The 27,453-nt window shown below is 52.4% G+C and overlaps 13 protein-coding genes across 13 annotated transcripts; 5 read left to right on the top strand and 8 right to left on the bottom strand.

The window, feature by feature from the left end:
• Positions 1-879: 879 nt before the first annotated feature.
• Positions 880-2,694, bottom strand: J4E88_002446 (uncharacterized protein; the record flags this gene model as incomplete). Its single annotated transcript, XM_049396111.1, has 1 exon — positions 880-2,694. One exon carries the CDS (start codon positions 2,692-2,694, stop codon positions 880-882), a length of 1,815 nt encoding a protein of 604 aa, XP_049258515.1.
• A 781-nt stretch (positions 2,695-3,475) lies between these two features.
• J4E88_002445 (uncharacterized protein) lies at positions 3,476-4,207 on the bottom strand (the record flags this gene model as incomplete). Its single annotated transcript, XM_049396110.1, has 1 exon — positions 3,476-4,207. The coding sequence occupies one exon, from the start codon at positions 4,205-4,207 to the stop codon at positions 3,476-3,478; it is 732 nt and encodes a 243-aa protein (XP_049258514.1).
• A 498-nt stretch (positions 4,208-4,705) lies between these two features.
• Positions 4,706-5,826, bottom strand: J4E88_002444 (uncharacterized protein; the record flags this gene model as incomplete). The annotated part of the gene is made up of 3 exons (XM_049396109.1): positions 4,706-4,870; positions 4,925-5,704; positions 5,755-5,826. The coding sequence occupies 3 exons, from the start codon at positions 5,824-5,826 to the stop codon at positions 4,706-4,708; spliced, it is 1,017 nt and encodes a 338-aa protein (XP_049258513.1).
• Positions 5,827-6,691: 865 nt separating this feature from the next.
• J4E88_002443 (uncharacterized protein) lies at positions 6,692-7,753 on the bottom strand (the record flags this gene model as incomplete). The annotated part of the gene is made up of 1 exon (XM_049396108.1): positions 6,692-7,753. The coding sequence occupies one exon, from the start codon at positions 7,751-7,753 to the stop codon at positions 6,692-6,694; it is 1,062 nt and encodes a 353-aa protein (XP_049258512.1).
• Positions 7,754-9,134: 1,381 nt separating this feature from the next.
• On the top strand, positions 9,135-11,195 carry J4E88_002442 (uncharacterized protein; the record flags this gene model as incomplete). Its single annotated transcript, XM_049396107.1, has 2 exons — positions 9,135-9,171; positions 9,241-11,195. The coding sequence occupies 2 exons, from the start codon at positions 9,135-9,137 to the stop codon at positions 11,193-11,195; spliced, it is 1,992 nt and encodes a 663-aa protein (XP_049258511.1).
• A 482-nt stretch (positions 11,196-11,677) lies between these two features.
• Positions 11,678-13,043, top strand: J4E88_002441 (uncharacterized protein; the record flags this gene model as incomplete). The annotated part of the gene is made up of 3 exons (XM_049396106.1): positions 11,678-12,229; positions 12,294-12,633; positions 12,727-13,043. The coding sequence occupies 3 exons, from the start codon at positions 11,678-11,680 to the stop codon at positions 13,041-13,043; spliced, it is 1,209 nt and encodes a 402-aa protein (XP_049258510.1).
• A 324-nt stretch (positions 13,044-13,367) lies between these two features.
• On the top strand, positions 13,368-14,741 carry J4E88_002440 (uncharacterized protein; the record flags this gene model as incomplete). The annotated part of the gene is made up of 1 exon (XM_049396105.1): positions 13,368-14,741. One exon carries the CDS (start codon positions 13,368-13,370, stop codon positions 14,739-14,741), a length of 1,374 nt encoding a protein of 457 aa, XP_049258509.1.
• Positions 14,742-14,877: 136 nt separating this feature from the next.
• On the bottom strand, positions 14,878-15,624 carry J4E88_002439 (uncharacterized protein; the record flags this gene model as incomplete). Its single annotated transcript, XM_049396104.1, has 1 exon — positions 14,878-15,624. The coding sequence occupies one exon, from the start codon at positions 15,622-15,624 to the stop codon at positions 14,878-14,880; it is 747 nt and encodes a 248-aa protein (XP_049258508.1).
• Positions 15,625-16,584: 960 nt separating this feature from the next.
• J4E88_002438 (uncharacterized protein) lies at positions 16,585-16,824 on the top strand (the record flags this gene model as incomplete). Its single annotated transcript, XM_049396103.1, has 1 exon — positions 16,585-16,824. One exon carries the CDS (start codon positions 16,585-16,587, stop codon positions 16,822-16,824), a length of 240 nt encoding a protein of 79 aa, XP_049258507.1.
• A 1,447-nt stretch (positions 16,825-18,271) lies between these two features.
• On the bottom strand, positions 18,272-18,876 carry J4E88_002437 (uncharacterized protein; the record flags this gene model as incomplete). Its single annotated transcript, XM_049396102.1, has 2 exons — positions 18,272-18,601; positions 18,835-18,876. The coding sequence occupies 2 exons, from the start codon at positions 18,874-18,876 to the stop codon at positions 18,272-18,274; spliced, it is 372 nt and encodes a 123-aa protein (XP_049258506.1).
• Positions 18,877-20,758: 1,882 nt separating this feature from the next.
• J4E88_002436 (uncharacterized protein) lies at positions 20,759-21,794 on the bottom strand (the record flags this gene model as incomplete). The annotated part of the gene is made up of 6 exons (XM_049396101.1): positions 20,759-20,790; positions 20,846-20,912; positions 20,971-21,298; positions 21,361-21,533; positions 21,579-21,643; positions 21,707-21,794. 6 exons carry the CDS (start codon positions 21,792-21,794, stop codon positions 20,759-20,761), a joined length of 753 nt encoding a protein of 250 aa, XP_049258505.1.
• Positions 21,795-23,973: 2,179 nt separating this feature from the next.
• Positions 23,974-24,795, top strand: J4E88_002435 (uncharacterized protein; the record flags this gene model as incomplete). Its single annotated transcript, XM_049396100.1, has 2 exons — positions 23,974-24,606; positions 24,667-24,795. The coding sequence occupies 2 exons, from the start codon at positions 23,974-23,976 to the stop codon at positions 24,793-24,795; spliced, it is 762 nt and encodes a 253-aa protein (XP_049258504.1).
• A 116-nt stretch (positions 24,796-24,911) lies between these two features.
• J4E88_002434 (uncharacterized protein) lies at positions 24,912-26,819 on the bottom strand (the record flags this gene model as incomplete). The annotated part of the gene is made up of 2 exons (XM_049396099.1): positions 24,912-25,517; positions 25,575-26,819. 2 exons carry the CDS (start codon positions 26,817-26,819, stop codon positions 24,912-24,914), a joined length of 1,851 nt encoding a protein of 616 aa, XP_049258503.1.
• Between the last annotated feature and the right edge of the window lie 634 nt (positions 26,820-27,453).

Here is a 27,453-nt window from a genome sequence, read left to right as displayed (position 1 = left end):
TTCAGCTCAAGGATCAAATCTGCTTGCTCCTGCATGCCTTCGAGTGGCAGCAGAAGTGACAATCCAGATTGCAATCCCCTCCACATAAGATTTATGAATATCTGTTCTTTAGAGGCAGATACACTGAAACTCGTGAGGAAGTCATCGTCGGTACGTGTAAGTTTATGCTCATAGGTTTTAAACTTAACGCAGATGAGGCAACGGTGTTCGATTGATTGTACCAGAGATTCACGTGTACGGTGATGCCCAAACACGTGTTTTTCGATGTCTAACAGCGTGCGACGAGATCTGTGTTCCCCTCGTTCTGTGGCTCGAAGGCGCGGTGTAAGAGTGGGGTCGTGCATCCCCTCCAAACATCGCTTGCAAACATCGCAAATCATCCCGGAAACGGTCGTCGCGAGCGCGGATTGAGTCCTCAAAGGGGGTATCGATGTAGGGCGTTCGAGGGTCTTTTCGTTGTGCTCCAGGCTCGCCGTGAAATCGATGCGAGCTCAACAATCATGGGCACAACATCGCCAGGAAAGCAAGTGCACGACATAGCTAATGTGTGACAGGTGAATGGTGACGTGGCGGTAGATGTAGGAATGCGGCACAGCAAAAGGATAAGAGAAGTGCGTAAGACCCGGGGACACATGTGCGGGGTCGTAGATGCCTGCACTCTCAGCGCCTCCCACGCGACTTCCTTGTACAGCCTGACCAGTCGTTTTAGCATGGATCTGGTACAGACTGGAATTATATAGTTCTCACGTGCGCAAACCTTTTCCTCTATCACCGTCATGAACACGAGTAATGACCAAGCAGATCACAGCGATACCTCATAGATCAAAAAATTATTATCATCATATATACATATCAGCAACGGTGAGAAGAGAACAAGCCCTACTTGTTAAGCCTCTTAGCCCTCTCCGGATCCCTCCACCAAGCACATTGCTCCATCCTAATAGCGGTACCTTCATCCTCCATCATCGAGCCACCCTCAGTCGGAGGGTTAATCACCAATTGCCTACCGCCAGTGCCCTCATACTGCTCCCACTTGGGACTGTATCCCAAGCTGTATGTGCTTGGGTCGCCACTGACAACAAAGCTGGCCCAGTAGGCACTGTACATGTCTGCAATCTCAGGGTATTGTGTGTTCGCCTGGCCATTGAAGTACGAGGAGTCACTAGCGTGTGGTACACCCAAGTATGTTGGCGCCCAGTTTGGTGTGTTGAAGCGTGCTTTGTAGACGGGGGCGGAGGTAGAGGCCATGACTGATGCGGTGTCTTGGACAGGACAGATGTAGGAGTAGTCGCCGTAAGCTTCGGATACGCGGGCGAATTGGTCCGAGACGTAGCCAAGGGTGCCCTGCTGGGGCTTGATGTCTGGGTACAAGGTCTCGAGATCGGCGAGATCTTCCGGTGTTAGGCCTGGAGTGAGGGTCTTCCAGAAGTTGAGGAACTCGGCGTTGGTACGGAGGTCTTGGGGCGCGAAGCCTGTGCCTTCGTCGGTCACAGATGAGATGAGCATTGGGATGTTGAAGAAAGTGCCATCTTCGCCGGAAGTTGAACCGCGCTTCTCAAGGAGGGGACCGGGAGAGACGGGTTGCCATGGCCAGGTGATGTTGTAGTTGTGGGCGTTGTATAGCGAAGAAGACATAAACTGGATGTCATCGGCCTCTGCGGCGCGAAGACAGTCCAGAGCGGCTGAGCTGGGCGACTCTGGGCAGTTTAGGTAGTCCATGATGTCTGCGACTTGCTTTTGGTAGAGAGGGTAGTCGACACCTGGGAATGCGCGAGCGGTCGGTGAACCTGAAGATAAGATAGCCTTGCTGAACAAAGGCTTTCCGGCATCTTCTGCGTAGTTGTGGAAAAGGTGGATACCGACCGAGTGGCCGCCAGCACTTTGACCGGCGAGCGTGATCTGGTCTTTGTCGCCTCCAAAGTCGCCGATGTACTTCTGCAAGAACTCCAATGCCATCTTCTGATCGCGGATACCCAGATTGAGAAGACCCTCTTCTTGCATGAACTTGGCTGGCAAGCTGCCGAGCGCACCCAGTCGGTACTGAACGGTGACAACCATGAGAGGCGACTGGCTCTGCTCCACAAATAGAGGACCGTCAAAGCTGCGGTGAGAGCCCGAGACAAACGAGCCTCCGTGCAAGAAGACCATGGAGGGGAGTTTCTGGTCCATAGGGATACCCGAAGGTCGGTATACGTTGATGGTGAGGCAAGCTTCTGACTGCCCAAGGGAGCCGTACATGTTCTGGAAGCAAGCCGGTCCAATTGAAGTCGCATCCTTTGTACCATCGAACGGTTCGGGCCATGTTACTGGCATAAACCTTCCGTGACCAACAGGCTGCGTAGAGTACTCAACATTCATCCACGCATCCACTGGCCGACTCAAAGTCTCCGTCTTCTTCAGGTTCATGAGAAACTGTGTTCCCTGGAAAGACCCATACTCCGGCAAGGTGACGAGTAGAGAACCGTCTGGTGTCTCATAACTCGGAGGGTCCGGTCGTTGGGGTGTACCAGGCTGGTATGGCCTGGCCTGGCTGAAAGCGCCAAAGTACCAGAATAGCAAAGCAGTGCTACCGGAGAAAATCATGATGATGGCTAGCCTTCTCTTCCACCATCGCGGGGAGAAATGCGTTGCTTTCATAGTATTTTCTTGCTCCCGTACTTCTGCCGATGGCGGTGCAGGGAGTCGGTCCGCCATGGGTGCCGACTGGCGCTATCGGCAACGGATAGCGGAGAGACTGCGGGGATGCAGGCGATGTGACTATTGCTACGGATAATCTCGCATGCGCTTATTCGTGTTGGCGCTAGCTTGCGGTCGTGATGGGTACAACGTTGGTGTTGAAGGGTGAGAACGGCACGTGGCTGGCGAATAATGACGTTGCCGAGCCACGATAGGGCACTACCGAGTCAAGATATCGGTTGTGCAAGGGTGTCCGGAGCCATGTTGTGAACTTGCATCTTCACTTGCCTCCGAAGCTTACCCCCATAAAGATTACTTTCCCTCTCCAAGGCGCTTGAGTAAAGGTCCGTGGAGGCAATTTTCTCTCGTCGCCCGCTCACCGGACGCAGCTGGGCATCCATGATGATTACGTGCCTGTATTAGTACGGCACGGCTGCAGAACAGAGCTGCAGAACAGAACTGCATCGCGCAGGAAGATCGCACATAGACCCTATCCTCCCAGTCTGCTTTTGGGATGATCAGCTCATTTCTATTGGGAAAAAGCTTTTTGAGTTCACAGCGAAGCAATAGATTGTGGCGTCCGGAGGAGGAGAAAGCATCTGCACCCCGCAAGCTAACGCAGACTAATCACAGTGTTGGCGGCCTCGCGCGGCAAATGTTCTGGGTCCGAAAAGTAACAGGCGCCAAGGCTGCGCTTTGCATTGATATCTTCCTTGTTGAATCCAGAACAAAAGTTGGAGTACTTCTAGCGTCCGCCTCCAGTGTCAATGCACACAACCACACAATCTCCCATCTCTGCCTACTTTCCCTGCTCTGCGGCCTCCTTTTCCACGGCATCCGCCATGTCGGCCAACGTGTCGAACTTCCAGTTATATACAGGATCATCGCGGTTTCCCATAACCGCGCCCGGCCTGTAAATCCATGAACTCTTGATTCCCATGTCCTTTGCTGGGTGGTGGTCGTGGTATTGCGATTGCGCGGTCTGCAGCACCTCATGCTTCTCGACTCCGAATTGCTCCTTCACCTTGGCCAACATGTATTTGAAATTCTTCAGGTCGGGCTTGTAAGATCCGATATCTTGGGCAGTGTAGACCGCGTCGAATTTGTATCCCTTGAGCCCGTTCGCATTTCCGAGCTTGAATGAATCATGGTCGACATTGGAAAGGACGACAAGCTTGAAGTACTTGGACAACCTCTCCAAAGCAGATGGTATATCTGAGAATCCAGGCCAGTGTCCGATACTGGCTCCAAATGCCTTGTTCTCTTCTTCACTCGGCTTCTCCAAACCGAGTTTCTCACACAACTCAGGAAGCACCATTGCGAGTACCTCTGAGTACTTGAGATGGCCGTGTTCGCTCTCAACCCTGGCCTCGATCTTGTGCATGACTTGCATAATGTGCTTGCGATCCATGTTCTCTTGACCAGACTTCTTAAGATGGGGCTGGAGGGCGGTCAAAGCGCCCGCCTCCCAGTCTATCAGGGTGCCATACACATCGAAAGAGAGGAGCTTGAAGTCGGTAAGCTTGGACATGATGGTGTTTGGTGTGTTGTGGAAAGATAAAATTGTGTTTGGGTTTGAGACGCTTGAGACAACTGAGATTTGTAATGATGGTTTTGAAAGCGATGCTGGCGATTATATACCGCATCATGACTGTACAGTTGAAGTTGCCCAGAGCCTCTTGGGACCCCACTTGGTACTATGACGTTAGCGGGGCACCACAACACGCCCTTCAAACTACATGCTGGGGTTGCGACGATCAAGACTGTGATAGCAGCTTATAGGTCTTGATCTAGACGCTGCATACGCTTTGTAGTGGGATATGACCTTGCTTTGGGGTTGAGCTTTGGGTTATGTAACGCGTCATACACATTGCTGACGCGTGAGTCGCGTTTAGTTCGCCTACCTTCCATGGAACTTGAGTATCGTTCATTAGACGCGAGTGTGATAAACTGTGGAGCGTATCTAACAGGCACCTGAGTCATAATCGGATATTGTCCATCCAGAATCGGACCGTTATTTACCCTCGGTCTACGCAGTGTTGACAACTTCAGTTCTCATCTCGTATGGCAAGCTGCTCCCAATCTTCGATTCTAGGACTTCCTTGGTTAGCCTCCACAAGTTTCTCTGCAACTTCTCGTCCCTGGCCTGCTTGGACGCTTCTTGAACCTTCTTATCAGGAACAATGTACGAGTTCTGGTGGCAGTTAGCTTGAGTTTGCGATGAAAAGAACTTCCAGAGTTGACTTACTTGAATCTGCTCCTTCGAAACATCGGGCGATGCTGCAGCAAACAAGGCTGGGCGACACCCCTCCGCTACTGGGTCTTTCATGAACGGTCGCACGGCTTTGACCCCAATCTTTCCAGCAGTGCCATAGGCCTCGATTGCCTGATCTTGCTGATCCGTTATCACGCCACCAGGGTGCGTCGCGTTGATCCACGGTAAGCCCGTGCTCTCTGTGACTTGACCGAACTCTCCAGCCTTGATACGGAGGTACAGCTCGCGAAGAAAGAGGATCTGCGCTAGCTTGGTGCGGTTATAGAGCTTCATCGCACCGATGTCTTGGTTGATCTCCTGGATGGATTCAAACTTCATGCTCGAGTCGGCTCCCCTGTGTAGGTCGGAAGATTGGTGTACAATGCGCGAGTCGGGCGTCTTCTGCAGTATAGGCAATAGCATGAGCGTGAGATGGGCCTGCGAGAAGATGTTGACCTGCATGTGGCTATCGAGACCATCCCGAGTCTCGTTGTATACGCCAACGCCCAATCCCGCATTGCAGACCAAAGCATCAAGCCTGTCCAGCTCTTTTGCCAGCGACTTGGCTACCTCATCGACCTGCTTGAAGTCTTCGAGATTGCACTTGCGCCACTCCACTTTGCTTATGTCACCCCATTCCTTGAGCGCTTCCTGAGCTTCGTCGGCGTGCTCTTCCTTGTTCGACAGGAGGTAGATTTTCGCGGGGTTGTGCTGAAGGAGGTGCGCGACGATGCCGTATCCGATTCCAGCGGAGCCGCCTGTTACGACATAGACCTGAAGGAGGCATTAGATTCCTGCACATGTAGAGGGATAGATAAGCTCACCTTTCCGCTGAGATCGGGGATGTCTGTGTTGGGATCGAAGGCGCTGCCAATGGCTTTTTTGATGGTGTCCATGATGCTTTAGGTGTAGCTGGCTGTTCAATACCTTACTTGTTCTTCTGGTCTGTATCGTACACTGTTGTTCTAATCTAGGCGAGACTTAAGGATATATCACCTTGCCCCAGAACGCGTCGCGCATCGTGTCGTCATAATGAAATGGGGTGGGCTGCACCTTCCAGCCAGTAGCTGCGGCGTGTGCATGTCGCGTCAGTAGACTCAAATATGACATCAGTCGGTCGAGCCAAGAGTGATCAATGACCGCTCTTCACATGTGGCTGCGTGGACATGGAGGGCGAAGAAGTGTTGGTCAGAGACATCAGCCCTGAAGGGTTGAGACGCGTTCCGCGGTCGATTCGGATCCTAGTGGCACTGACATAAAATGCCACAAGGTCTTTCTCACATATTACACCAACTCGAAGATAGCTGCCGCTCTGAACAGGATCAATGCGATATGTACGATATTCGTCGAGATGTTTGAGGACGTGGTGGTGGTGTTATATTGAGAGAAGACTTTGTGTGAGGAGGCGGAGATGGCAGGCGCGTTGTGAGCCTGATGGCTGGCAGCCCCGCACAGCTACCCGAATTATCGCGCGTTTCTCCTCTTCCTTTGCTATACCCTCCAACCAGGCTTTTCAATGCACCATCCTTCACATACCGTCTATGCAATGCGTATACACTCTCTACGAAGCTTTATCCAGTCTTTGTGGCAAATGCACGACAAGTCTGAAGCAGAAGAAGAGTACCTCGGATTCACCACTACATCTTTTCTGTCGCAACTGATTGCGCAAGACCCTAGCTGTCGCTGAACCATGGCTATGACGACTCATCTTTCATGACTTTTCTCAAGCTTAATTGGAGCAGTATGTTGAATTGAAGCCAGCTAATTGCTAACACTACACAGTTTCTTTGGCCCCAGCTCAAGCTTATTCGCAGCTTCCCAGCTATCCCAAGGACCTTCTCGCCGTCGAGATTGGCGTAAAAGAGTGATGATGCGCTGAACCAAGATGGGGTCCTCGCAGAATGTCGCTGTAAAAAACAGCGAAGGAATCGTGTCGCTATCCAGCGTGAACATTGGCCGTCCCAACCACGATGCCTCCATACTATACAAATGCCCTGCCATGTCCAGGAGCTCATAGTTGAGCCTCGATAACTCTTCGTCGTTGTCTTCAGTCTCTGGAAGTAGGATGATTTCCAGTGCGCATCTGCGAAGCATGAGGACAAGTAGTTCGCGCTGAACTTCCTTCGGTAAACTCCGTGAGTCGGCCAAAGCTGAGACGAGGAGGTCGAACTTCTTCTTCCAACGCTCGAAAGATGCGGTGAGCTCTATCGTTTCGCTATCTGGACTACGATCTATCGTAGTCTCTTCATCTCCATCACAACCAGGATCGGTATTGAACAGCCTGATTTCCAGGTCCCACAAGGCCTCTTTGCATTCTGCAACGCTTGGAAACGGTGTCTGCTCTTCCTCAATCTCAATCAATGGCGTGGCATATGGCGTCATGTCGGAGATGACGTCTTCATCGTCAACGAGCATGGCTGCGTCCACACCGAAGCGAAGTAACACGGTCCCGATCTCCTGCATCAGCTGTTTCGAGTCGCTTGAAGCGGCCGACAGGTTGCATGTTTCCAACAGACGTGCGCCGGCCCGCATGTGACGAATGCCCTCGTCGAAGCGACCAAGCAAGTTCTCCAAGCAAACAAAGAGTAAACAGCAGGTCAGAATCGTGACCTCAGCATCAACGGTCGTTGACGTCTGGGAATCCTTGATGCACACTAGGTCTCCGATGGCTTTGTTGTAATGCTGTGTAGCAATAACTTCCAGACGGGCCATAGACGCGTTTGTATCTTCCAGAAGAGGCGCTGAAAGCTTTTGGAGGTAGAGCTGATGGGCTGCACCGAGCGCAACCACTGCATGTCGCACCGCAGGCTCGTTATGGCTCATCGGAAGCACTCTTCGGGACCAGAAGTCTTTCGGAGTGGCGAGACGAACGAAATCGACGATGGTGATGGAGCAGAAATGGTAGAAGAAGAGCCGTTCGCGCGCGCTACCGAAAAGGCCAAAGCCAGATCCGACGTCTGGGGATGTGCTACGCGTCTGACGACGAGCGACGGTGCACTTGCTTGCTGCAGAGGCTTGGATGGCTTTCTCTCTAGTAGGTGATTGCTTCTTTTGAGGTGGCAATGGCGCATACCCATCACACTTCACTTGGCCCTCTCTACATCGACGGCAGGTTGGTTTCTCTTCGTCACATTTCTTTCGGCGTATTCTGTAGATCAACACGCGGTATGTCAGTATGTTGAGCCTGATATGTTGGGCGATCGTGGATGCCACGCTGTTTCCAAACACAATTGCGGAACACAAATCCTGGTATGAAGAAACAGGTGGTGCACTGGCGAGATAACGCCCAAACACACTTACTTGCTGCGAAAGCACATTAGCAAAAGCTCCGTTGTGTCGACCACCCAAATTGTCGCGCGCAGAAAGGTCATCTTCGGTGTATAACACGGTGTTTCTTAAGGATCGCAGGTACAAAGGCGATAGAGTGGGAAGAGGGAACGAAAGAAGATGAGGCAGCTGCACTTCACCACGTTTCCGGAGAACGTACCAAGTATTACATCCTGTGCGAACTTTGGGAGAGAAGGTGCGCACTCGAGGGCCCTTTGTCAATACCGGCAAATCCATGATCATGTTATTGGCTGTGGCGTATGTCGGGTACTTCACCTTATAAGTACGAATTCACCCACAAAACTCAAAATGGTTGAGGCGGTGCTATTTTTCACAGAAGCCACAGTCAAAGTAAGGGCTGAGAGGACGCGCAATTGTTAGAAAGAAGAACAAGGAGACGGGAGTCCCGATCATGCGTTCTAGTTCATCTTATCGGCCCGACACGACGACCCTGATTGGCTCCAGCGTATAATCCGCCGGTCGGAAACGCCAATTTGACTGTCATCACCTCCGTCTCCACTGCGACAACACCTGGGCATCCACAACATCCACTGATCTCGTTAACAAGCTACTGGAGTCGACTCATTTCGGGTAACGTTGTGCAAGCTATACGCCGGCTGTATGATGCCTATCTACAGAGAACACAGCCTCCCGAGGTCTTGTCGACGGAACGCCCTTTTCGGAAACGTCATGGCAACAAGATTGGCATCGGCCGGTGACGTCCTCGCTATCGGGAAGCTGTATATAGAGGCAACGTTTAACTGAGTGGAAGATCATCTCGTTCTATATCTAAGATTCGCTCCAGAACGGCCATCCTATAAACACCTGGTGAAGCGTCGGGAACAGTTTACATCCATCGTTCCGAGCAAGCTTCAAGATGCGTTCTCAAGCGCTTCTTGCTCTCTCAGGCCTCTGTAAGTATCAGACCAAGCTTACCCATTACTCAATCGTTTTTCAGATGGACAAAAGCTAATTCAAATCAGGCCTTGCGTGTCCCGCCTTTGCCGGAGTCGTCTCGCGTGGATCAGACGCATCAATCGATCTAACACCAACCAATGCATCTACAACCGGCAAGGTCAAGGCCAATATCCGAGCTGATACCAATCGAGACGGCACGATCGACATCACAGACGTGGAAGACTGCGAGGACTGCGACGGCAAGACCGAGTGGACTGCCGACTATGGCGCCATCTTTCTCCCCAACATTGGAGACACGAACAAGCGTTGCTCTAACGCCCTCCTCAACGGTCCTTCGGTCAGCAACGAGCGAATTGATGCTTGCAACGATGCTTCTGACAATGTCATGCGCTCCGAGCAATATCTCGCTCCGCTCCGCACAGTTCCACTGCCTGAGCTTCCCGATGACGCTCATGGTCGCATCTACATCAAAGATCCCGTGCAGCGCAAGTATGTCCGCATCTTCCACAAGGCGAGCGAAAACAGCACCTGGAGCTATGTCGACGGCAATTCCACTTTCAGCGCAGCCGCTCTGCGTGAGGGTCTTGTCCTCGGTGTTGACGGACGCGACACCCGTCGACCCAATGGCTGGGACGGCCGCGTTACTATTAGCTTCGATGTCGAGAGCTCGATAGGTGCCTCTTCTGATGATGTCATGCTTCGCGCTGCACCTGTCCTCACCCATACTCATCTCGACCCTGTGCAGCAGGTCATTGCTGTCAAAGGTAATGAGACCGGCAATCCATGGATCCTTCGCTTCACCGACGCCCTTCAAACAGCCGTCAACGAGTCTGGCCTCGAAGAGGAACTTTACCTCTTCTCCGGAAGCGATGATATCTGGGCGCAGGACTTCATGGAGCCTGGCTTCGCTTCGATGCCCGGTCCCGACGGACCCATCACCCTGCGTATCATGATCCGTTCTCCCCAGGACGAGCGCGTTGCCGGCAGACAGCTCTTCGAATACTACCGCGACACTGGTATCGGTGCTATCCAGCAGCTTGGTGGTGCCCGCGATGAGATCAACTCCGGTGGTAACATCGAAACTATTCCTCCCTACGAGATTAATGGCACTACTTGGCCTGCCGGTCGTCTGATTCTTGGCAACCATGGCGAGCAGAAACACTTCCTGCTTCCCTTCTTCCAAGCTCAAGAGACACAAGATCCCCTTCTTCTCGATACAGACTGGCTGGTCATCGGCCACGTTGACGAATTTATCCAGTTCATCCCTGTCGATTCGCCTCGTGGTTGGGTCGTTATGGTCACCGATCCCATGATGGGCGTCGAAATGTTCCAGCAGCTAAAGGACAGCGGACACGGCTCAGAGCACGCCTTTTCGCGCAAGAACGATAGCCAATCATTCGCTAACTGCACCTCCGATTTCGCCTGTGCTGCCATTCCCGTTCCGCCAATCACTATCAGTGAGTTGCTTGCCAATGAGGATCTCATGTCTGTGCAGAAGCGCTGCGCCGAGCGTATCGAGGGCAATCTACAGATCCTCAAGGAAGCAACAGGAGTTACTGATGACGAGATTATTCGCCTACCTGAGATGTTTAACGGAAATCCTTTCGGCGATCTTTCCGCAATTCTTTCCGGTAATGCGACAAGTGGCTCGACATTTGGCGGAAACTCTTCCAATAACGCGACAGATGAGCTGAAGGTCGGTGCGCTCTTCCCCGGTGTTATCAACGGCATTGTCTTGACCGACTTTGACACATACATTGCCCCCAACCCCTGGGGTCCCGTTGTGAACGGAACGGATGTTCTTGCCGAGAAGCTCAAGTCGCTGTACGCCAGTGTGGGTATGGATGTCATCTACATCGACGACTGGAACACACATCACAACTTCGGCGGCGAGGTTCACTGCGGTACCAATACCGTGCGCGATATGGATAATGAGTGGTACTCTTCATGGACATTCGATGATTGCGATGATGAAGGAGGAGATGACGATGACGAGGAAGGCGATGGCGAGATTTACTAGGCTTAACTATGTCGTGCAGATACCGGCCATGGCCTTCATAATGCATTCATCTGCTCGTATCCAAATCAGCAGCTCCTTTCACCATTTTTGTCCACGTTTCTACTTGAAAACTATCTCGAAGGCTGCGACGACGTCTCGTCTACTCAGAGTGATCTGTTCGCACATGTAAGTGTATCTAGGTAGCATTCATCTTTGGGGTACTCGGGTCAAAAACGTCGCTTGAGGAAGTAGATCCGCGCGGTGTGAGATACAGTGACTCTCGGTAGCTACAACGTTTCATTTCCTTCATATATCAAATCGCCGATAGGGAATAAGGAACTGCTGCTCTTTCGCACTGGTCGACCTTTCATTGCTATCAACGGAAAAAGCCCGGACCTGTGTGGCCTTTACGCGCCAGCTACTTAAATATGTACCCAGGGAGCTCCACTTTGGAAACGATTTAACTCTCGCAAATACCTCCACCAGGGTTAGATTCTACCCTGATGATCTCGAAGCTCTTGGCGCTCGGTACTGTTCTTCTCGCCTCTGCCACCGCTAACTTCTTCGACTCGTCTTACTCCAATGTCTCCTGCGCTGCTATCGACGAAGACAGGATCGAAACCGCCGTATTAGTTGACACCGAGACGACAGAGCCCGCCGATGACGTTCTATGGAATGCTGCCTTAACCAAAGGCCGGATGTTGATACTAGCCACGAGCTTGAACCTTCCAGAGGCTATTAAACTCTATTTACCAATGGAAACTCCCTGGGATGGAACCCTCAAACGCGAACTAGCACTTTGGGGCTACTCGGAACCTGACTACCCGGAAGTCGAAGACTCTGACGAAAACTGTGTCATGGGGAAAGAAAACCACGGCCTTCAAGATATGCTGAAAGAGCTACATGCAGATGATAGAGATTCACGTGATGGAGGGGACAACATCTGTCACACAATCCAACATCAAGACGGGCCTACCTTGGAGAAAGATGAGAACGGTGAAGTACCAGAAGATCCTAGGGAACAATACTACAAAGTTGAAGGGCGCAGATACAGGGTATGTGGGCACGTAGAATTTGATATGGCTAAAACTTGACGCAATGCAGCTGACATTGCTCTAGGTTACCGGCGCGGATTCCACCATTGGAATAAATCCAAAGGCCGGTATCATCTTCTTTCTGACTCGTGAGAGCCCCGCGTACGCGGCGAGAAAGCTATGGAATGTACCCTCCGTCAAGCCGGACGAAATGCCTGCCCTCAAAAGTAGCTCGGATATTGCCTGGGGTCTCTGGAATAGGCATTGCAAAGAAAGCCTGTCCAACATCAACTACTTCTTCACGGTGGCAGTTGCGAACCCGGAAACGCGTAAGATCATCAGTAGAGCTATGGGACAAAATGCTGTGCCGAATGCGCCAGGATACACCTTCAGAGCTGGGAATGAGAACTTCATCGCTCTGCTGGGTATGTATACGATTGTAGCTTTCTCTGATATGTTCACCAGAAGCTCTCGAATTCTCAACAGTTACAGGATATGCACTAACTACCAGTCTCTAGGATCGCCGAACCTTGTAGCAGTAATGTTCTTCCTCCTCCAACACAAGACTCGGTTTGGCCACAATCGATGGGTTACTGAGATCCGTGTTTTCATACCGAATGGGGATTTCAATAAGGTTTCGATGCTTGTTAAGGTTGAGCGAGCGCCCCCGACAGAACCTCCCGAGCCTATTGAAGATCCAGATTGCGCGGAGAAAAGGTCGTTGAAAAGTGCGCCAGTCTCACCGCTGAAGATCGATAGTTGGAAGGGTGGCGAACGTGCAAATTCCTCCTTCGAGGAGCTGAATTTGGTTAGAAGACATATCATATGGGCTTAGACTCGGTCACAAGCGATAGACGTAGGCTTTACATGGTGAGTTCAAATTAGATGCTTTGGCGACTCCATTGATGGAGCATCTCATACAAGAAAAGAACCGAACATCTATCTCCTGAAAGTTCACATTACCCCAGGATTTTGTCGAACTTATCTTATATACTACTGTAGCCGGCAGAACACGTTTCTACATCTCGATTCTTGTACTTTCACAACATAGCCATTGCGCATTGTTGACACACGAGCTCCTATTCTAGACAGTTAAGTGATTGCTCGCTTCCTTTTCACCCACCACACCACGTTCTCGATCGCGCGTCACCATACCAGGATGCCTACAGAATACGGCGATGAAACCGTTGCTGAGCTCGAATGGCTCCCGCCGAAACAAGAATATATTGCCAATCTACGCTCAGTCGCACCTCCAGCAGACGAGCCAACGTGTGCTATATGTCGTGGTGAGTGGGAGTATCCGGGCCAGGAAGTCGTCGAGCCAAGCCCTCACTGCTCTCGACATCCTCTTCACAAAGACTGTCTTCTCATAACCTTTGCAACGGAAGACGGAGAGGAAGTCAGCAATCTGTGTCCTTTTTGCCGTCGCGAACTCTTCGAGAAGATCACACAGCCGCCTGTGGAGCCCTCGAATAACCAAAACAGTACCTACCAGCAAACTACCCAACTCTATGACGGCCTTGTGGCACTTCATATCCAGATTGAGTACAACGACGACAAAACCGAAGATCCGCAGCTGCTGTATCCTTCTGGCCCGACTATCGAGGACGCATTGCAGAAAGACGGTTTCTGGTCTGCTCTTCCCCGTTTCTTGGACGAATGGTACCACCGCAATGCATCTCAGATTATCGAGCAGACAAAACGCTATAGGAAACCACTTTCGATCGTAGATGCGGGTCGCGCAGTGTTTACTGAGCTTTTTGGTTATGCCGAACCACCGTCTCGCAAGATTACAGGTCTCACGGACGAAGGTCGCGCAGCTATCACTGCGCTCTTTGTGCACGAAACCGACAAGTCAGAGCTGTGCCTAAAGGCAACAGAGCTACTAGACCACCAACAAGGCGAAATCGTCATGCAATGTATCCGCGCCGCCCTCATGTACTACGACCAGTCTGCCTTCCCCCAATACGTCGAGGATTCGCAGCGCAAAGCTCGTTGGCTCATTGCCTACCACGTCCTTACTTCTCTATTAACAGGACGCAGACGCGCTGATGAGGACTGCTGGTATCGAGGAACAAACATACCCCGCTGGCTCCAGCTGGTCCGTTTCCGTAAGATGCTTTACCGAGGAATCAATCAATGGGCCTCACCGACCTTCTTCGCCAGCCAACGCCCGCTCGAGATAAATTTTCCTTACGGTCACCTTATGGGTGCTATCGAGGGATTCAGCGAACATGACTTATTGGAAATACAGTATTTCCGGCCCACGGATGTAGAGCCGTATCGAACTCGTATTGGACCCATCGCTCGTGGTCATAAGATGATCATAAAGGAGGACACCTCGGTATGTCCTTTAGATCCCAATCTCCCGAGTGGCACTATCTTTCAATTTCTGAAGGACGGAACCTTGACAGCTCGGGAACTCACTCCTGCCTTCCTTCATGACATTTCCTGCAACCGTGAGGAAGGTTTTTTCGATCTCGTTCACGCGAATGGGAGTATTCTGAGGATCATCCGTAGGGTTATGCCGTAGGGACACTAGGGGTAGCTAGGACTCGTGTTGCATGTTGCTACATACATACACTTAATTGTCAACAACTAGATAGCTTCTGAGGCAGTGTATACTTGCCTAGGTACTATCTTCAGCAACTTTTTGCACTATGGGCTTACTAGTTTCCATGCGTATCCGCGATCTCCTTCTGGCCCTTCCTCACCCACGCTTTAAACGGATCCTGCACATCAGGATTCCTCCTCAACTTCTCAATCTGATCTTCGCCCGACGGCACCAAAAGCCCTCTCTTGACCGCATCTCTTTCCTCAATCTCCTCACACCACTTCTTTAGCTTCGGAAACTTGGTCATCTCAATCCCAGCCCATGGTGCCCACCGAACCCATGTAAAGGTCGTGATATCCGCAATACTGTACTTGCCGCGGCCTTTGCCTGCGAGATAATCTCTATCCTGGAGTCGCGTTTCTAGGACCGAGTAAAGCCGCTTTGTTTCGTTTTTGTATCTCTTCGTACCATAGTCAATCTTCTCGGGTGCGTAGCGCACGAAATGGTTCGCTTGTCCTTGCATTGGGCCCACGCCGGCGTTCTGGAAGAAGAGCCACTGTATCATATCCATCCGCTCGTCACTATCCTGGAAGCTGAACTTGAAGTCTTTGTCGTAGTGTTCGGCGATATACAGAAAGATGGCTCCAGATTCAAAGACGGGGTATGAGTCGCGGCTGTGGTCTACAATCGCGGGTATGCGACCGTTGGGGTTGACTTTGAGAAATGAGGCGGATTTCTGCTCATCTTTGGATAGATCGATGGCGGTGGTCTTGTAGGGGATGCCGAGTTCTTCGAGGAAAATGGAGATCTTTTGGCCGTTGGGTGTGGCCGCTGTGAGGAGCTCGATGTTGGGGGTCGTCATTTTTGCGTTTTGGCTCTCACTTTGCAGTATCTCTCGTATGTGAAATTTCTTGAAGAGGAGACAGCGATGCTGCAGTATCACCACTTACATAGATGCGCTATACCCGCACTACCGATGGTCCCGTGGACTCGTATCATGATGACGTATGCTTGAAGTAGCTGAAGAGGACGTCATTAGGGTCTGCTGTTTGACTGGCAGCATTCCGAAGGGAATTGGATGATTCCATCAAAAGAATGCATTCGAATGGAAAGAGCAGTCGTTCAGCTTGCAATGTAACAAAGAAGTGGAGAGCTCTTCCCACTTTCAACGCGCGTTGGCATTCGGGTTAGCGCGGCGCTAGTCCATGCTTAGGTGTCGCGTGCCTTCCGCAACCATCATCACCACGACGCACCACCAAACTTGGTCTCTTGTGACACATGAACTCCTTCCTTCTCTTCTATGCTGCAGGTTCAAACAAAGAGTATAGCTCTCGATCGCCGATAATGTACCGGTTTGCCGATGCACAGCCATGCCGTTCGTTTCGCGCGGTGGTCTGATTTTCTTTCGGCTTTAGTCCCATTTGGCCCAAAACAGCAACCATCATGCCACTTTCAAGAGCAAGATCCAATTGGAACGTAAGAGGACAATGCATGTGACTTGATTTTGAGCGACTTTTGGGTCGTCAAGTGCAGCTTGTATGCGCAGTTGGCGGTCTTCTTCCTTTTACCGCGTATTCCTCCCATTTCACACTCTTTGTTCTTTGCTCAACATCACTTCCGAGGCCTTCGCGATCGGGGAGTCTATCACCATCCGGGTCCACTGGCGCAGGAAGTGTGCCACACAAGTCAAATACGAAAAGACGTCTCCTCCTCACGAAACCCATCCGGGGAATCTGCACCTCAACACATCAACAGACGCTCCTCTCTGTTGAACCCTTCCATTTGATCAGTTCGACAAGCGCCCAGCTCAACCGAGTTCGCCATGATGATAACCCGCACCTTCTCCCTCACAAACTTCCTCATCGGATCTTCAGCGCTCTGCTTCCAAATCTTCGTACTCTACCCATGGCATGAGAAATTAGAAGAGGAGTTCGTGGAACTGAAGAAAGAACACGCAAGGTTACTGGAGGAGACGCACGAAAGACACAGGGGAGAGTTGAGGGGGATTAGAGAACAATTGGAGTTGGCCAACGAGCGGAGGAAGACTGGGAAATTTTGGTAGAATGGTAGGACTGGCATGGCGAAAGAGGAGGAGATGGCAGAAAGGAAGGAGGCTAAGCAGAGAAGTTTGTACTCAGTACCTATCACGATCGCGAGCACCTCATGCTATCGCTACTCGGAGCATAGCATCGGGGTCGAATGGAAAACGGAGTAACGCGCTCCCAATGTGCCTAGATACGCCCAATAGTCCACGATGGATCACCATCATGCGAAAGTCGTATGCGTATCTGAAAACAAACAGGCAGACACAGCCAATATTACATGTAGCGAACAACAAAGTTCACGAAAGCGAATGCATCTATCGAAAAACACCACCTCCGTTCCCTCCGGGAAAACCTTCCTTAGCCCATATAACAACTCAGAAAAGAAAAAAAACTTCACACACAATAAACTACTCCACCACATCGATAACCCTCCCCTTCCAATAGCACCAACGGCTCCCCCTCCCTCCCTCCTGTCAAGTCTGTCAAACGCGGACCCAACTCCGCCACTCGGGGTCCATCCAATCCGTCCTAAACCCACCCTGTCCACCAAACCCACCAACCCAAAAACAGCCCTTCCGAGCGCCGATCTTAGGGGGGGTCCCTTCCGCCCAGCAAACCAGCGGACCAGCAAAACCCCTTACCCATCCTCCTTCTCCACAATGACGCCAGCAAGGCGCGGAAACAGTAATGCAGATTATGGTGATCAGCACGCGCGCCAAACAAACAAAGCGCGTGCAAAAGGGATCAACACGCATGCAGCGTGTGCCGAGCCGCGTGGGTTGACAACTGACGTTTGACGTGCCGCGTGCAGGTAATTAATGATTAATTCGCGGCAGGGCTGGCATGATGATGATGATGATGATGATGATGATGATGATGTGTGGTGCGGGACGGGTTGGCGTGGGATTGATTGCGAGACGCGCGTTTTGCGATTCAGACTGTACAATGAGGCGATTTTCACGTGCGCAGAGATAATGATAGAATGAGGAGAGTTTCGTAGTCATTCGCATTTCAGTAGATAAACGTGAAAGGAGGCGGGCGCTAAGAGACATAGAAAAGCCCATGAAGAGTACAACATGCAGCATTGGAACGGGAAAATGGAATTAGTAGTAGGAAATGTAACGCCTTGGTATAGTAGTGTCGAAGAAAGCTCTCAATCCGAAGCCGTCATGTCTCGGAGAGTGATGAATGGTCCTCCTTAGCAGCACTCGCAGCCCTTTGTGTCCTGCTGCGGATCCGGCTGTCGCCCAGGCCTAGCAACACGCCGCCTGGCCCCTCGATTGTACCTGCGTGTGCTCCCTCCCGCACGAGAACAGATATCTCGCATGCTAAACCCCCAAAATCCGTGCCCCATAAGGAATGTGACCGTGTGCATGGCCGGCTGTGGCTGCGAGCAGCTGTTCGAATCGCGGCTTCCCTGAAACGAAAAAGATGAAAAGTGGTGTTCGCGACAATCCTCATGGCTTATGTCTGAATCTCCTTCTTCTCTGCGCCCTTTGGCCGGAAGACGGCGTCTTGACCTGACATGCGACGTGCGAGTGCGCGGTCCAGCTTTGCTCCCAGCGCCAGCTTGCTCATGTCGTCTGTCTTGCGCTCGTTGAGGGCGTACCGTTGTTGGACCAGGCGCTTGTCTTCGAGGCGGTCGAATCCCGCGTTCCATGTCTTGATGTCGTGTGACTTGGGGTCGCCGGCTGTTGACGAGGCTTGCGAGAGGTGCGAGGGCGCGATGGAGGGTGTGAGGGTGGGTGTGGCGCTGTAGGTGGACATGCGGGTTGATGCGCGGTTGGCGGCCGACTTCTTCTCGTTAGACTGTTGTGCTTGTTCCGACATGGTCGCTGTGTGGTGTGCGTGTTTGTGTTGGTGCGGGCGTGTTGGAGCGCAAAGGCAGGTGTTTGGTGGTGAGTGTGAAGGGAAGGGAAGGCGCAAAGGAGTGAATGTCAAGCACGCAGTGCAGGTGCTCCTCGGCGAGCATCGACCACACGCAGGGGACGTCTGAAACGGGCAGTGGATACGGGAGAATGACTTACGTTGGCGAGCATGGGCCGCGAGGACTCAAGAGAGTTTGTCATGTTGCGCGCCACGGCGAGTCCGGTGGTTAGTACGTGGGCGGGGATAGCGTGCTGCTTGCTAGGTCGCCGGAACTGCAATCGTACGACGGCGATTGAAGGGTATAAGAGAGGGCGCACGCAAACAGAGCAGTCAGAGGCCGGTGTCCGTGCTGGGTCTGTAGAGAAAAGCGAGGAGATGGGTGTTGTAGTCGGTAGAAGTCCTGTGCTCAGCCTGCCTTACTCCTGCGCGTTTCAAAGGGCCCAGATCGGCAAGGGGCGTCGTGAGTAGCAAGATGCACGCGCAGGGGCACCACGGTTAGCGAGTCGCAACGGGCGGCGGTGATGTTTGGTAGGATTCCAAGACGTCAGCCTTGCAGACAAGCAGCGGCATGTGCGTGGTCAAGACGCGTAGCAGAGTCTCGCCGACGAACACGACGCGGTTATGTAGGCAGCGGCGGCTGTAAGCAAGGAAAGAGCGACCCCTCTACCACTGCCACCACCGGCATCATGGCAACCACCAGACGGCTCTGAAACGGCCGCACGTAAGGATACTGCATCTAGGGATACTTGCATTTCGATAAAGTGCTGAGTGAGTTGCATGCAGTCAGCCTCCACTCAAGCCATTCACGCCGACCGCGACACCCGACCAATCCCCTTGACCACCGCCCACGCTTGCATCGCCTATGCCACGTTTTTCTGCGGGAACCCAGAACCCACGTTGGCCGCTACAGGGCCCCGTGTTGCTTAGGTTTAGCTTCGTCTCCACCGGTGCCCGCGCATTGCCGCTCCTGGTTTGGTCATGGCATCAGCCATGCACTTGTTCCCTGACTGAAGAACTCCTTGCATTATCTATGAGACATACATTCCTCGCGAAACGGGAGCAGTGAACATCGACAGTATCGCATACCCCGTCATCCGTCAGCCCGAAATCCTTAGGTTAATCAATGCAGCGTCGGCTTCTTTGAAGTGACTGCAGCTGATCCCTCGCACTAGTTAATCAGCTCGCCCAGGCGTTTGGGCACCGGAGGACGCTGCAGTCTGGCAATGAGCAGCTAAACGTCAAGGCACAGAGTGCCGCCCCCTTTACATTCCAGTTAATCTCGACCACCGCATTTGACATTTGGCGAGCGCATGTGAGAAAATGCACGTCAAAATGATCTTGCAGATGCGTCGCCGATAAGGTTTGCCCGCCCACCAGTAGCCAAAGCAACCCCAAGCTTCAACCCCGTCCCCCATTGCCCATCATCCCGTACGCCTTCCAACCACATCCTCACATGCGCAATCGCCTGCCCAACCCCACATGCTCCCCAAAGCGGCAGCACGACAGAACCTTTCATCCAACGTCCGAGCGCCTGCATGAAAATGCATGCTCACCACGTGGCCGCAACGTGGTTTCCGTGGACGCACGGCCCGCCGCTGTCTGACAATTGCGGGTTCCTGGCACATGGCATCGCGGTGGAGCCAGCGCAAAGGTCGGGCTGCATCGGAGCACCATCCTGGTGGTGAAACCGCTGAGCTATGCATCTCACTGCACGGTGTCGCGCGCATGATCTAGTGCGTAAGCTGTGTTATATCTGAGGCTCACGATGGAGGACGCGAACACTGCATGGTATGTATGTCTTGATGGGCTGGAATGTGGCGTTTGAGGGTCTGGACGAGAGAAAAAGCATGTACGATGGCTTGCGGGTTCGCTTGCCGAAGAGTCTAGACTACGATGCGGGACAGTCTTCATCAACACCGTCTCCAGAGACAAAACATCTCCGAGGATATGGCAAAAGTGACGGAAAAACGCGACTCAGAAACGACTGAATTTGTGTAGATACGAAGTCCGCAGATGAAGTAGATCACAATTTGGTATCGCCGAAAGTACGAGCCTTGACTCGTGCTTCTCCTTACCGCCCATCTACATCGCCATACCGGGCATATGGTCAAGCCCTGAAAGTGATTGTTAGTATGAGAGCATCACAGCACGATTGGAAGAACAACTTACAGCCATCGATATTCTCCTTGATAGCACTCTTGACTTGGCATTGGTTCATGGCCTGAACATTCTGACTCTACAACTCCTTGTTAGCAGCCACACCATGCTTCATGAACCCACACTGCATCACATACCTTCAAAGGTCTTCCATTCTCGCAAGCTTGGAACATGCAGTTGTTGTCCATCGCCTTCTGTAGACTGTCGTCTTTCCAACCAAAGAGGTAATCCGCGTGGGTACCATATCCCTTGTTGTCATTGTAGGAAAGGAAGAAGGGGTTGGAGCCATCCTTGGGCCACATGTTGCTGAACTGAGTCGTATCCCACAGTGTCTCATAGGCAACCTGTGGCATGCGCACTGGGTGCGAAGACGGACATGCGCCGGCAACAGTGAATGCCTCTTTGGCAGTGTTGTACATATGATCTTGGTGGTTGGGGGAGTCGACGTTCTTGCCGTCCCAGCAACTGGGTGTTGATGTTAACGTCAGTATCCTCTCACTTGAACTGTTCACGAGGCAGACACTTACGAGGGGAAGTGGTGCACAGTCATGATGCCACCTTTGCAGGCCTTAGGTGGGAAGTCTGGGCTCTCGGGGAAGCGGGTGTTCTTGTCTTGCAGACACACGAAGCGAAGACCTGGGTGTTTCTTCGCGTCTTCTACCGTGTTGGTTGTAGGCGAACCTACAGTCATTCGGAAGCCCTGAGTGGGTTAGTAGTGTGTTACATGTGCCGCAGTATGACTAACCTTGGGAAAAGCAGTAATCTTCTGGTTACCATTTCCGTTGAAGTCTTGCTGTGTGTAGTAGATGGCTGCGAAGAGGTAGACAAACAGTCAGTGTATTTCTCACCTGCGTGTAGTAAGTTAGAACTCACTCATGCCACCGTTGATGCCGTTCGGCAAGGCGCTGTTCTGCATGATAGGCACTCGCTTGTACGAGCCGTTGGTGTGTTTGAAGAACATCGCAGCGGTCCAGTAATTGCTATTTCTATCAGCTTCAGTTGGAAGACGTGAACAGGCTGCCAAACCTGAAGTCCTCTGAGAACGTGCACGTTGTGCAGGTAGCCAAGGTAGATGGGTCTTCCTGCATAGTCGCATTGAATGCATTGCCACCAACAATTTGATGAACATGAGCTGAAGGAAGTTTACCAGGCTCAACGAGCGGGTCAAGCCGTTGGATGCTCAAGGTTGAGCATCCAAAGCGTAGTGCGGCCTGAGCAGGCACTGCGAGAGCGACGATCTGGTACCACTTCATTGTCGTGTATCTGTGTACGGCTCTTGTGGGTGGATTCTTGCTGGAAGATGCGCGAAGGACCGCCTACGATCTTAAGCTGAAGGATTGTCAATAGCTTCGAGTCTTGGTATCTTGCTGTCAACCCTGCTTCATGGCATCGATGGTGTCTGGTGTGGATATGCTTTATCCGTTGATTAAAGACCTCTGCATGTGACCAATAGCGGCTTTGACTTTGAGAAATCCCCGCGTTAATGTTGAAGACCTAGCCACAGTGCTACACCATTGCAATCAATTCCAGATTTCGGCACTTGTCTCCCGCGTAAACCTCCGAGAGGCACGGCACTTCTCGTTTGGAACGGACAGGGAGATTGTCGCCATTCGCATTGTAGAGAGAGGTGAGAATCGCGCACGATGTCGTCAATGAACGTACGTCTAGATAGACAGAGGAAGACCTGTGCAACAATACCGCGTGCACCGACACTCGCTCTCTCCGAGTGTCTTCAATAACCACTCTAGCTTCCTGCTACGCAGTGTTGCGCGTGACAAGTCATGAAGAGCTGAAGTCGCAAAGGTGCTATACGGCAGATGTCACCCCCGAATTAGTAGCCTTGGTACCTCAAATAGAGACTTCTACCGCCGATCAGTCGAGCATTGTAGGAGCTTCCATGGAATCATGAGCATCCAGTTTCTATGGTTCGTGGCACCCTGCCAAGATCGGTATCATGTCAGCGACACTGTAGAGGCCGTTGAATATCCATGCGAGGAACTGATTGGTAATGGCTGCCATGGTACGGGTGTCGCGTATAGTGATAACCCCCAGCGATTTCGTGGCGAGAATTGACGAATCTGAACGGGATTGCAATGCAGTACCGCCATTCTGATAAGCCGGCAAGGAAGTTGAGTGACGGGACGAGTGAACCGGAAGAAGGCGACGTCATGTGTGCCATGATCGCGGGTAGGATCGGTGCGCTCGAGATCTGATGGTAGCTCAGGTGGATGCATGCGCAGACCAGAGTCATCAACAAAACCACGCCGCCATGCCCAACACCAAACCTCAGACCATGTCCCCACATCTCGCGCTCCGCAGTCCAGAACACCGGGGCACGCTTGACGTAATCGGCGACGTTGAAAAGGGTGCAGGTGCGCGCGCTACCATGTTCCGAAAGCTTATTGTGTGCCTGACAAGGAGGGGTAAAATTGGGCGAACGACGTTCGCTACAATCCATGGCTTGGCGCACCCGCCTGCCTATCACGGACACGCAGGAGCGCCTGGTATGGGATACACACCTTATCGCAGTTTTGGGAACGGGGGGATATGAGATGGAAGGGACGTGCATTAGATAGTGATGCATCTTGCAGTGCTTTCGATCATCAATCCTGTGATAATTCCGCGAGCCAGATCACTGATGGTTGGCAAGGCACCCTTTGATCAGCCTGCACACAACCTTGGAAGGGATCCAGCTGTCAGGCACCTTCTAATGGCGAGCGTGTAGCAATGCGACCATGCCGTCTACGCAACAATCAAGAGAATGCGCCGTCCGCCTCAAGTTGCGATATGGCTCTGATCAACATATACACATGTCTCATTCACACAAGACAGAGTTCAGCTCGTCACTTCTACTTCCTTTCGTGCAACCCAAACACAACCGCCGTAAACTGCGATCATGCTAGAACACCGTCAGGAACACCAGACACCACCTGAACCGTCTCACAACCTCAAGCAAACAAAGTCATGCCTTCATCTTTATCACAAGATCTTCATCACGCTCATATATATCTAGTTCTTCTGACTATCATCATCATCAGGCTCACATCATCTCCAGGGCACCCGTTTCTTCCTGCATAAAAGGAGAGCCTACCAGCTCGCTCACCTAACCGTTCCACCATCACCGACTTCCTTGCGAAGCAATGGCTCAAGACAATCCCAACCGGCGCGTATCCACTAATCAAGCCGCACCCGCTCCTATAACCAGGAGGAGCAAGCTGTACACTGGAGCCTTGCACACTCAGCCCATCCAAAACCCACGAGATATACCAGGAAGGAACGAGGGTCCTCTTCCACGGTCCACTGCATCCAACCAAGACCTTAATCACACCCAGCCTCCGCGTAAAGGCGTCCGCGGCGATATACCCCAGTCGCCCAACCACCGCAATCACCGACGATTTCAACGTGTAGACAACAGCAACCCTCCCCGACGAGCCCACAGGAACTTCCCACGCCGACCTCGCCATGTCCGACACTGGAAGAACACCGCACCGTGGCGCCTCAAGAAGGTTTCCAACGTGACCTATGTATGCTGTCACTGCGGTAACGGCGAGGACGTCTCCGACACTTTCCGCGATACGTCCGTCAAGGTTAGACGACACAAGTACGAGATGTATGAGGGTATCCGCGAGATGTTCGAAGGTTACGCGAATGTCCCGGAGACCACCGTCGTGATCCACGGAATCGTTTGTGACCTACCCGCCGGGTTCTACCAGCCTGCTCCCAGGATGATCTACAACGGGATTAGGCGAACGGAGTACAACCCAGAACGAGAAGTTTGGGGAAAAGGCAGGTGTCAAGGTAGGAATGGAAACAGGAATTGTGGCCATAGGCAGTGTGCGGCATGTCCTGTGATTCGCGAAGAGGAGTGGGAGAAGGTGCTTGCGCCAGGGAAGAAGGGTGGGAAGAGGAGCCATGATCGGGGGCCTAGGTCCAAGTATGTTATGCCTGCAGCTACTGAGTGAAGTGCTAGGAGGAAGGTGGTTATCGAATCATGTATGATACTCCATAGTAATGAGACAAGACAATAGAAACTTTCCATAGGATACATACTCCACAACACCAAGCTTCACATCCAAAGCTACCCCACCACCCCAGCAAAGTCCACAAGCTCAACAAGCACATTACACACGCCATCAGCCCAAACAGCAAAAGCCTTCTCCCTTAGCACACTATACCAATCATCCGCGTTGCGAATATCACGCCATCCCTGCGGACCGACAGACTTGATAGCGTAACGGGGAAGAGACGTGGTTTCCGCATGACTATCGACAGGGACGACGGGGTGAGTGCTCACTGCCGAAGTGGGTGTGGGAAGGATAGAAGCGTGTTCATCTTCGGAAGATTGAGGGAGACCGTTGAATGGAGACGATGTTCCGTGGAGAGCATGCTCTGTCTGCAGTGCGTTTGCGGCAGCAGCGAGCCCACGAAGATTGTCTGTGCCGGGTTCATTGTCTCGAAATCCGACACCAACGCTGAGTTCGGGGTACCTGTCCTTGGCGGCTTTGAGGATGAGGATGACCTCTCTCATGAAGTCATTGTAGTCATACCATGCCAGGTGTGTCTGTGGTTCGGCTGTGATGCGCTTCTCGTCGAGCTTGATGCCAGGTCTGCCGCTCGAGGAGGCAAGTACGAGGAAGATGTTGATGTGGGAGAGATTGGGTTCGGTAGGGCTGGTCGTGGGTAACTGTTTGGTGGGTTAGCAGCGTCAATCATACTAAGAGCATGAAGGGATCGACCTTACCTTCAAACTTGGCTGTGTGGTTGCGTTGGACTCTACAGCTTCTCTGGAATCCGACTTTTCATCCTTGCCGTTGAAGGAAAGCTGCGGCGTCACGGTTGTGAGTCGTGTCGATGAAGCTGTCTGCTGTGATGGCGTTGGATGTTGTTCCAAACTGTGATCGAAGACCGGCTGTTGATGCTGCTCGACTCCACGTCCTGGATCATCATCGCCTTGCTGGAGCACAGCTTCGGCACTACCTTCTTTGTCTTTCTTCTTCGCGCCGCCCTTCCTAGTCTCGATCGCATACTGTCGCTGCCGCTCGTTCGTGACCATTCGTCGCATCAACGGAGTAACGAGGCTAATAATCTTGTTCCCGTCCTTTGGCCATGTCAGTCTTTCCCCAGCATCAGGAGTCTTGTCTTCTCCTAGTGCGCGTGCAGCTTCAATCGCGTCCTTCTCGCCTGGCTTCTCCACATCTTCGCCAAAGAACTGCTCGCCAACGCCTTCGTTCAGGAAGTCCCGGACGCAGTTGAAGAGCCGCAACTTGACCATGTCGGTATCGCCTTTACCACGGTTTCCAACGCAGCTCTGCCGCTCAGGATGTGTTGTGTCGAGCATGTAGCCTTTTGCCAAAGCTTGTAGTTGAAGGAAGTTCTCTGGGCTTAACTGAAGGGACATGAACAGCTTCGACATTGGCGGTCGTGTGTACTTGCGAGACGTTCTTTCAGAGGAGCGGCGGAAGAGAGCGGCGGCTGAGTGTACACCTGCGGCACGGGCATCGTTCAATAGAGACTCACTAGAAGGCGGCACAGTGTCGTCGACAGAGTCACCATGCATATTATGGCCATGGTCCTGAAGCCGAGGATCGGTAGATCCGCCGGTTCTGCGTCGCTTAGAATTGACGGGTCTATCGGCATGATACGATGCGTCCTCGGCCGGGGAGCTGGTACGTCTTCTTCTCTTGCCTCTATCCTGTAGTGGGAGAGTCACCGTTCCAGCATCTCCAGTATCCATAGCATATGCCACCTGACCTGCGGCTGTCGCAGCCTCCAGCAACTCAACGAGGTTATGGTTCTCCTCCAGTGTGTGATCGTCTGACGTCTGACGGGCAGTGTGTTCGGCGAACAGGTGTGAGTTGAGATGATGTTGGGGCGGCGATGCGAGGGGAGCGGGAGCAGACAAGTCATATTCATCGTCGTCGGACACGAATGGGGGCGGTGCACCGTTTGTACTGTTGGGCGTGGTGACGAACTGGCCGGGGCGCATCTGGTAGTATGGCGCGTCGACGTTTGCCCGCATCGTGGTTCGTATCCCCCGAGATAAGACGGGCCAGACGGTAGGAGCCAAACAGGGCTGGGAGGGATCGGTCGTATGAGCTGTCAATGCACAGATGGTAAGTCTTTGGGTCAAATGTTGAGTTGGAGACGGCAACTGAGTTCATGCAACTTGGACTGCGAGTGGAAAACGACTCGATACGTCTACATGGCGAGCGCGACACCGAATCTCTTTTGTATGCAAGCGCCCATGAGGTTTGGTTTGACACCGAAGCAGCGACATGTTTTGGTTTGAGCGCAAGAGGGCAGCATTTGCGATTCGATGGAGAGGGCAAAGCATGGTTTGACCCGACAAGAGGAGAGGGTGGAGTGCAGTTTGATCCGTCTCGGCGACGTAAGCTGGCATCGAGGTGCGGAGATTAGGATCGTGGTTTGGTTTGACGCGAGATGGTAGGAATCAGATCAGCAGACACACCTGATTGCTGTCGTGTGAGAACGACAAGCGGGCCGGCCAGCGGGCCAAATCAACTCGGGATGGGGTTGAGTTTGCTTTGTTTGCACGATGACGCGCGCGCATGTGACTGAGCTCGGACGATTAGATAAGCCGCCTTCCCAACGCGCCCATC

The sequence above is a fragment of the Alternaria novae-zelandiae genome, assembly GCF_023758075.1.
Source record: "Alternaria novae-zelandiae strain BMP 2774 chromosome Unknown scaffold_3, whole genome shotgun sequence".
Classification (NCBI taxonomy): Eukaryota; Fungi; Ascomycota; class Dothideomycetes; order Pleosporales; family Pleosporaceae; genus Alternaria; species Alternaria novae-zelandiae.
This window is presented reverse-complemented; position numbering and strand designations above follow the sequence as displayed.